At 39.4% G+C, this 10,182-nt stretch overlaps 1 protein-coding gene across 1 annotated transcript in view; it reads right to left on the bottom strand.

Moving 5' to 3' along the window:
- Positions 1–836: 836 nt before the first annotated feature.
- The window catches only part of CHMP4C (charged multivesicular body protein 4C), a 28,447-nt gene continuing 19,101 nt past the window's right edge, over positions 837–10,182 (bottom strand). The window contains exons 3-5 of the mRNA XM_045849447.1: positions 8,143–8,257; positions 5,205–5,370; positions 837–3,433 (exon numbers count right to left, since the gene is read on the bottom strand). Of these exons, the coding sequence (XP_045705403.1) occupies positions 3,369–3,433; positions 5,205–5,370; positions 8,143–8,257 (346 nt within the window). The 3' untranslated portion in view covers positions 837–3,368. The remainder of the gene's footprint in view (positions 3,434–5,204; positions 5,371–8,142; positions 8,258–10,182) is intronic.

The following is a 10,182-nucleotide window of genomic DNA, read 5'->3' as shown; positions in this document are numbered from 1 at the left end:
AACAAGGGAAATATAACCAAGGACTCTGAAGCAGAGAACAGGCTGACAGTGACCAGAGGGGAGAGGGAAGGGAATTTCAGGGGAAAAGGGTGAATGGTTCGCAGGAACAAGTATAAAGGACACATGAAACAATTATTAAAATTTAAAAAATGATTAAAAGTAAAAAAAGAAAAAATGATAATAAAACTAAGTGCTGATAAAAAATAAAAAGGACACATGGACAATAACAAGCGGGGGTGGAAATGGGAGGGAGATGGGGAGGGCTGGGCGTGGGCTGGGATGGGAGTAAAAGGCAGAAAACTGTACTTGAACGACAGTTAAAATAAAAATAAAATACAAAACCCAACAGAGTAGCTATTCAGTATTACCCAAACAACTTTCCCCCCCTCAGGTACCATGTAATATACTGAACCCAATCTTTAGCAGACATCCCAGAATTTATAACTCCTAACAAAAGCCTTCTCATTCTAAGGAGGTCTTGCTGGAAACATCTTTAGATGTCTGATTAATACCCTTATTGTTTTTAATACCTTCTTCAATATAAGGATGATTTGCTTTTTTACACCTTTTCTCTCTTGTGTTTCATTCTCTGTACTGTCAACAGAGATGCAATATTATGATTTCATTTCAAAGCATTTTTCTTTTCAAAATAAGATGTCACCTTTTGAAAAAATTCTTAACAATTTGTCATTTTAGTACTTTAAATTATCTGTGCATTAATTAATAATTGATATTCTTGCCCAAGACCAACCAACAGAAATATAATATGAGCCATATATACAATTTTAAATTTATAAGCAGCCAAATTTCAAAAAAGTAAAAAGAAACAGATGAAATAAGTTTTAATAATGCATTTTATTTAACTCAATACATCTAAAATAATATTTCAACATGAAATCAATATACAAGTACTAATGAGACATTCTACATTACTTTCATACAAAATCTTTGAAATTAAAAGATTTGGATGTCAGAATTTTATTTCATTTTATTTTAAAGATTTTTTAATTAATTAATTTATTTATTTATACAGAGAAATATAGATGTGTTGCCTCTCTTACACCCTGACTGGGGACTGAACCCACAACTCAGGCATGTGCCCTGACCTGGAATCCAAACTGTGATCTTTAGCCTCACAGAGCACTGCCCAACAAAATGAGCCACACCAGTCAGGGCCACAGTTTTATTTTAGTTGCTCTGTTGTTGTTACTTGTTAGCTGTTATATTCCTTTAAGTATTAGGGGGTTTTGACCCAGGATGCAGTTAGGTGACTTGGAATCATTTCATTCTTTTCAAGTTTGCCTTTAAGTTTTACAGGGTGGACCCAGACATCCTTTAGTTGAGGCATAATTCGACCTCACTACTGAGGCAATGCCCTTCTGAAGACTCAGTCTGATGGTCCCTGTATCAGGAGGCCTTTTCACAATGGCTAGTGGGAACAGCCCACTGGCCATTCCTGATCCCTGTGTGATCTCTGGAATTGATCTGCCTACTTTTCCCCAGTGGTTCTGGGCCTCCATAAATTTGTAACACATGTATGCAGATCAGCACTCAGCCAGACTTCAGGGACCCCTCTGCTGATCTGATCTCCAGAGCATGCATGTGTGCTCTCTCTCTCGCTCTTTTTCTCTCTCTCCCTCCCCCCCTAAGGCCACCAGGCTCTCTTTGAGTTCCCTCCCCTGTGAAGGCAGTGGGCTGGGGAAGTGAGGACTCACTTTATTGGGTTCTCTCTCAGGAATCAGTCTAGGGCTGTCTGTTGTCCGATGTCTACAAACAGTTGTTTCATGTATTTTGTCCAGTTTTGAAGACAGAAGATCAATCAAGTTCCTGTGATGGCCCAAAAGATGTAAAAACGTAATCTCCATTCATTTACCAAATATTTCCTGAATACCTACTGTGTATGAGGAATTATGCAGGGTGCTGGGGGTGCCCTGTTGTACTGAAAGAGATACAGCTCACACCCTCATGATCACCATGAGACCAGCAGGAAAGAGCAGTGATAAATGAGTAATAATTCAAGTAATGCTCATGCAATGTGAACCATGACAGGTAACAGGAGAGAAAGCAGTGTGCTATGGACTCATATAACAGGGAGACCCAATTTTGTCTGTGCATTTAGAAAAGTTTCCCAAGATGATGAACATTTTAACTAAGACTTAGGAAGTAAGATTTGGTACCTGTATTGTGGAGGGTAAGAAGACTACTAAGAAGAACAGCAATATGCAAAAGGCCTGTGGCAAAATTAGTCCATTAGAGATCAAGTCCAGCCTTTAGCTCTCCCAATGAAGACAAAAAGGCTTGGAGTTCATGCCTCCTCCTTATTGTGTTAGTGGCGAGGCAGAGACCCTATCTCCACATCCAGTGTTCTCTCCTTTTCACTATGTTGCTAAGCAAATGTAGGAAACACTAGAACATTTTATGTAATGACGTTGTCATTTTATGCTTCATGACATATTTTGGGCAATACATAACTTTGTAATACACTTCCATTTAAAAATAATTATGTCCAAAATATCATTCAAGATATACTTTTAATGGCCTATATTTTGATGTATTTACAAGAAATAGGCTGCAATGTGTAAATTAATGAATAAGAGAACATAGGACAGAAAGCATGAACATTTACACATTCAGTCACTGATGCAGCATCATATAGCCCCAGGCTGTCACACAGCTTCCTAAGCAGCTGAATCACACTCAGGAGATCCACACTCAGTGGTGTGAGTTCGTGTTGCTTTCAGACATTCTGGGAAATGCATCCACTGCCCCATTCCAAGCTTAATTGGCATAATAAATGTCAATTTAAAATTCTTTAAGATTTCAAATGACAACACTCACATGAAACTATGTGTAGACTTCAACAGGACTGTTCCACACGACATCTCTCCTACTAGAGACACAGTGTATTTCCATCTACTGTGGGTACCATATCCACTGACATGGAAACACAGCCCACTTGCACTTGCAGAGAATAGAAAGTCATTTTTCCAGCTATCACAGACACATCTCTCTTCAATGGCTTATAAATGATTATATGTTTTATAGGTGAACAGATGTCCATTTCTTGTCAACAAACATAGAGAGAGAACCAGCTACATTCCAGGACTGGGATTTAGTAGTGAGCAAGGGAGGGACCCCTCCCATCCTTGTGAAGAGGTCCTCCAAGATGCCACCAGGAGTCCCTTTCCATCCCTGCTTCTGTCTGGCATGACTCCTTTCTTTAACTTTTACTTTCGAGGCTTAAAAGACAATTACTTATCCAGTGTAAATGTGAAACAGGGTCTCTGTTAACTTCTGAACTTGGCAAAAATATTTTTTATGTCCTATGTAGAGGTCATTAATTTAGGTGTCAAAAAATTCCATTTCATTTAAGTAGCCCAAGCTGCCAAGTGTTTGATGTCATCCTCCTCTTCTTCTGCCCTCCTAGAAGAGGCTGGAACATAAAATGTATAAAAATTAGTAATTGGTGACATTCACACTTTAGCATAAAAAACAGGTATGAATTATGTCTACAAAGGTGTATAAGGGGAGACTCCCCCAAAATGGAATTACCTTCTGGAGGATGCACCCCTCGTAGTACAGGCTTCCCCCATTAGGTGAGTGTTCTAGGAACCCATCTGTATCAGTGTACCAGCTCGTTGGGAACCATCATGCCCAGTTTCAGGAGCTGTAAACTCCCCAACAGGTGAAAAGGCTCCAGGGCTAGGGGGCCTTGTAAGCCACTAAGGAGACAAAACTTATCCTCCTGGCAGAAGTGCAGCCTCTGCCCCATTTACTTCACCCTGCTTGGTCCCTGGAGAATGGCTGGATAGTCAATGACAGGTAAGATTCCTCAAGGGAAGAACAACCTAAGACAGGCATAGTTGAGAAGGGACCATCAGGGAAGGACTTAGGGGATTGTGGAGAAGGGACAAAAGACCCTCACCCCTGGGCTTTATCATAGCCTGAGTCCTTATTCTATCTGTAAAAAGTCTCCTAATCTCTTGGCTGCCTTGCCTCCCCTGCCTGATTCAAGCCTGAAGCAATGCCGAAGGGATGTGCAGCCCTATGCCAGAATGGGTGGTTCCTGGTGAGGGGTGATCAGGCCTAAGAAAGAATGCATGAAGTCCTGTGAAACCTGGTGTGCTAAGAATGTCTTCAATTTAAATGTTAAGGGTCCAGGCACAAAATAAATTTATTTTCTAAGGTCTTATAGCCAGTTGGCATAACCCTGTCTACCAGACCCTGACTCAAAAATAACCCCAGAAATGTTATGTGTAAACCATATCTCCTTTCTTTGATATGCATCCCTATGCAAGCTAAACTCAATGAAAGTCCATTGAAAGAGAGGCTCAAGACCTTTCTCCTCTGGTCAGCCTTTCCTCCCCAAGCAGATCATGTCTTGGTAAACTTATTCTTATCCACAGTGGCTGGGGGAGCTCTGTGGGTCAGAGCCCCCCCATACCAGCTGGAGTTGTTGTGAGAGGCTGCATTCAGCTTTAGTTAATTTTTTTAAGACTCTTTTAATGTTTTCGCCCATTTCATGGTGAGTGATTTACAAGTACACCTGCCCACACTGCAATGAGTCTTCAGCAGTTTTTGACCAAAAACAGCATGACCCCTGTGCCCCACCCTCCTTATTCACTTGATCTCACCCCAAGTGACTTTTTTTGTTTCCTCAGATGAAAAAAGTCCTCAAAGGTACACATTTTGTCAATATGAAAGAGGTATAACAGCCCTGGCTGGTGTAGCTCAGTGGATTGAGCTCGGGCTGCGAACCAGAGTGCCACAGGTTCGATTCCCAGTCAGGGTACATGCCTGGGTTGCAGGCCATGACCCTCAGCAACCGCACATTGATGTTTCTCTCTCTCTCCCTCCCTCCCTCCCTTCCCTCTCTAAAAATAAATAAATAAAATCTTTAAAAAAAAGAGATAAAACAAAAAATGGCAGAAGCACTAAAAGGCATCAAAATTGAGAAGTTCAAAAACTGTTTTGAGCAGTGGAAAAATGTCTCAATAGGTATATTGCATCAAATGGAGAGTACTTTGAAGGTGACTGAAGTTTAAACATGTAAGAATAAACACACAATTTTTATAAATTAATTCCATTTGGGGGGTTCCCCCTTGTATATTTGTGGAATAAAAAAAATAAGTGCTAACAGAGATATAGTCAGGATATTATTGTAGGTAACTATGTGACCACAAATAGTGGAGGTGGAAACATACCTGCTTGGGACCTCTGTGCAGTGGATGATGTGCCCCTAATTCTACCTGGCATTCTGTCTGGCTGTGCTGGGAGGGAAGAAGAAGGCACATGTGGAAGTTGAATATCTGTCATCTTCTTATTTAATTCTTCCTGCTCCAATTCTTCCAGTTCTGCCATCAGCTCATCCTGATCACAGAAGAAAGAATTATAGAATTAGTTTTTCAAGCAGTAGGTTTCCTCAAACACAATAACAAGAACATCTGCTACCCAATTGATATGTGGGAACCCAGTCAAATGGAATATTTATGTTGAGACTAAGTTTTTTTTTTTTGCAACACTGAGCAATGATTAAAAAATGAATATTTGGGGTTGTCCAAATTTGTCATAGCTAACGTTATAAATACTTCAGTAAACTGTTATTCAAATAATTTGTGCTAGCTGAATAGAAAACTTCCACAGTTCCCAGGAAATTTACACCTTGCCCGTCCCTTTTCCAATGCATCTTTTCTTTCCTTTTCTACTGTAAAAATTAAGAAGCTGTGAAACCATAACTGGAGGTTATATTTTCACTTGGGTTAATGTTATTAAAAATAAGTGACAGGTATAGCAAAATTTGTAATGTACAGAAAATAATAAGAATCAAAGATACTATGATTCCTTTGTTAAGTTGCCCAAGCCAATATGTGTTTGGGTTAAGTAAACTTCAACCCAAGGTAGGTATACTGTATTCCTTTCTTTTAGCAACAATCTCAGAGGGTCTGATTTAACCCTAAGCTACTCTCTATCCCGAGAAACTTAGAGACACAAGACTAGTTGGAGACTTTAAGAGTGTAAGTCACCTTATGACAGGTAGGTGATGACTTGTGATAGTCCAGATCTACCTGGCTCCATGTGTCCTCAGGTAGAGTTCAACCACTGAGAGAGGCCCAAAATCTAAACTGAATTTGCCATGGTTAGAATTTTGAGGTTGTCCCCATTACAAATGACCTCAGACACTCTTATATTTGTTCAAGGAAAGCCTTCATCTATTCATTCATGACTGAACAAACTGATTGAGAGTTCACTCCTGGCCAGGTACTGAACTCAACCCAGGGAAGCAAAGTTCAACCAACAGTCCCTACCTGGAAGGAGCTTATTACTGAATGTAGGAGAAAGGCACATAAACAAATACTTATCCTGTATTAAAATCAGAGTAATAATACTAAGGACTAAGAGAGGAGATATTTAAGCCAACCACACATCATCAAGTCAGTGTGCATTAGGCAGCAAACTGAATGATTGACCACTGTTCTATCTGCCTCATGAAAAGGAAAAAAATCATGGAAATGCATGTGAAATAGTGTGGTCAGTGTAGTTGTGTGCTCTACAGTTGTCCATAGGCTATCTAAATGGAGTGCCTTCAGAATGAACACTCTGATGTCTTATTTCTGCTCACAAAACACTCAGGAACAAATGCAGCAAATGTAGTAATAGCAGAACACACTATGCTACATTGAGTGTGCACCCAGAATTACCTAGTGTGCAGTAGTGATCAACAACACCAAAAAGATATTGATATTTTCTTTAGCAAATAGGATAAAAGAATAATCCTCTCCTCCCTCATTTTCAGACTCTAGGTATCAACCACTTGTTTATTCACTGATAAAAGGATTTTAGAATTTAAGAAATTTTAGAGATAAGCTAATGAGCCAGTAATTTTCATTTTATAGATGAGAAAATGAAGAGTCAGAAAAGTAAAGGGACTTACACAAAGTTTAGTAATGAATGTCAGAGTCCAGATTCCATAAGCCTGGAGCCCTATGGTGCCTGGTAGTCTAACCACTGTTGCAAACTGTCTCCAAAAAGCCACATAGCACTAATTTAGGTTTCATAGGCCACATATGGTCTCTGTCACAGTCTTCTCTAATGCTATTGTTATTGGTGGTGTTGTCTTCTACAACCCTTTAAATGTGTAAAAACCATCCTTGACAGGTCATACAAAAACAAGCCATGGGAAGGGTGTGGCCTGAATGCTAAGCTACACCATTTTTTAAAGTTCTTGACACCCAATTCTCATTTGCTAGGGTTTTGTGGAACCACATCTTCCTCATTAGAAGTTTTGTTTTTAATACCAGGTAGATATAGGAAGTCAGAGTCTTCACCATGCTATCCTGAGAACTGGAAACATTTCTAAATGTTATGAGTAAGTGTGCTTTGAGTATCTGTATGTGTTCTTTGAACAGAACAATAGAAATTCACAACCCAGACACCATTCTAAACAGAGTCTGTCTTATTAGACTGATGAATCCAAATGGAATGTGTGTGTTAATAATACCCATCCACATTTATTTTGTTTTATAACCTGAGTAATGAACAGAGACAGCTTAACCTCTAATTTAACAACCACAGAGCATGACAGTCTGTTCCTTGCAGAGTGTCAGTCTGTTTTGTTTTGCACAGATGTGAAAGCACACTATTCCTCCTTGTAATGGGCTGTTTAGGTTTCCACCATTAAAAGTCACTAACTTTACATAATCACAGACTGCTTAATAGCTAGAAGCTTAATTAGGAGGCTGTTTGCCAAACTGTATTAATCTTTCCTTTAAATCAGAGCTACCAACATTTCATTTCCTTCTTAAGTATGTTTCTAGCAAGTATCATGTATTCTTTTATGATACTTTAGGAAATACTGAGGAGCTTTCTCTGCTGTCGATGTGGGAAGCTGTCCTTTTTTTAAAAAGATTTTATTTATTTATTTTTTAGAGAGGGAGGGGAGGGAGAAAGATAGAGAGAGAAACATCAATGTGTGGTTGCTGGGGGCCATGGCCTGCAACCCAGGCATGTGCCCTGACTGGGAATCGAACCTGCGACACTTTGTTTCAAAGCCCGAGCTCAATCCACTGAGCTATGCCAGTCAGGGCCTGGAAGCTGTCCTTTTTAGCAGCTGTAATACTCCATTCTTCATACCATGTTACCCACCTCATCAAAGTCATCACCAAATCCAACCCGCTGAGAAAATGCTTCTGAGATTTCTTGGGCAACATCCTGTTGCTCTGTGATCTCTTGCATCAAATCATCTATTTTATTCAGATCCCTGGGAAACATTTTGTAAAAATATTTTAGAATTTTACTTTAAAATTACGAATTTAGATATACTCCCATATGAAAGAATGAGTGAATTTAATATAAACTCTTAGCTATTTCCATAGGATAACAAAAATTCCTGATGATAATATTCACTAACTTTAAAAATAATTTATGTTTAAAAAAAAGAATAATCCTGTACAGGCATCTATCCACTAAATATTAAACAACTGCTACATTTGGGAGTCACTAAAGAGCAAATTATCTTATAATTTACAATATGAATAGGCTTCTTTTGAAATTCTGTCTGTCAGGGCATATGGAAAATTTAAATAAATACATGCTACTATGTATTGACTCTGCAGGAAATGGTGCTGTGGACCCCTAAGGACCACAGTGGCTAAGATATAAGCCAGGGCAGCTTTCCACAGCTGCCACCTAACAGCAACCTTTCATAAAAACTGAGTTCTGGAGCAAGAGGACAATTTTCCAGAATGCCTAGTTGCTCTAAGATCCTCACTCCCTTAGGGCCACCCCAGGCCTGCTGCTGTCCTTGGAGATGACAGATGAGATCAGGATTAGGTCTAGGAAGCACACAGAAGAATCAACAATGTCAGCACAGGAATCTGGACAGCTGCTTCAAAGGCAATTTCTAGCACCTGAGCGGCCCTTAATCATCAGCCTAAGCCTCCAGGATCTGAATGACAGGATCTGGACTGCATCTCTAGGATCCCGTCTCTGAATTGTCCCTCCAGCTCTGAAACTAGGCCAAACTGATTGTATACCAGAAAAGTGACAAGTTTCCTCTTTATTAGGCAACTTAAACATAGAAATTTTGATTCTCAGTGGAATAAGTCTTATAGAGAGTTTCTATATGTGGAAAAAGCTGAGTACTTTGACATACTTTCATGTAGTAATGAAAAAGAACACTTTTTACCATTCTCTTACTACCCCAGTTCTCATATTTAAAACAAATATATAAGGAATTTATTTTTTAAGGGAGTATAGGAAAGGCAAAGTTAAAGTTTGGGCCTATGGGTGAATTTTTCTTGAAAGGAGCACCACAAGATGATGTTGATAAACCACCTGTGATTTTGTGATACACGTTAGCACCAGTTGATAACAATGACAGAGGATTTTGACTCTGATCGTGAATGTAATGATATTTCCAAAGCTGTCAAAATGATGGTGGATTGCCAACAAATTATCAAGGTAGAAAATGTTAGCAAAGAGGTCTTTGGTGAGCCCAGCCTCCCCCAGGCCCACCCTCCCCCATCCAGGGAAACGTCTCTGCACCGCTCAGGTGCTCACTGCTCTTATGTGTGGTGGCTCTGACTTCAGGTCCCGGACACTGGCATGCTTGAATGTAAAACAAATTGTCATCAGCTCCACTACCACTATGAATATTGATTTTTGATTGTGTACTTTGTACCATGAACTAAGTGTGTTATATCTGGATCTCATTGAATCTCACAATAACCGCAAATACTATTACCTCCAATTTACAAAGAATCTAAATACAGGTGAGGTGAAGTAATTTGCCTGAGGACAGTCAACAGTGGAACTGAGATGATAACCTAGAAAATATGACCCACAACTCCATGCCCATAACCATTATTATTCTACATCGATGGTTCTCATGCATTGGTTAGTATTGAAATCACCTGCAAAACTTGGTTAAAAACAGAAAGGCCCAGTCCTTGCCCTTGTTCAGTATCTGTGTTCTCCTTAGTAGCTTGCCGGGTAATTTTGAATTCCTTCAAAGTTTGGCAACCACTCTTCTATAGTCTAACACACATACAGATGTTGACATTTAAGCCTTTTTAAAATTACATAATGAAAAGTTATAGATGGAGTATCAGATAATTAATTGTGAGGTTACTGGTAAACCTAAAGGGCAAAATGAATGTCCTTCATGTTTGCATGTTTTTTGTT

The sequence above is a fragment of the Phyllostomus hastatus genome, unplaced genomic scaffold, assembly GCF_019186645.2.
Source record: "Phyllostomus hastatus isolate PE091 unplaced genomic scaffold, TTU_PhHast_1.1 phas_contig_65, whole genome shotgun sequence".
In the NCBI taxonomy this organism is placed as follows: Eukaryota; Metazoa; Chordata; class Mammalia; order Chiroptera; family Phyllostomidae; genus Phyllostomus; species Phyllostomus hastatus.
This window is presented reverse-complemented; position numbering and strand designations above follow the sequence as displayed.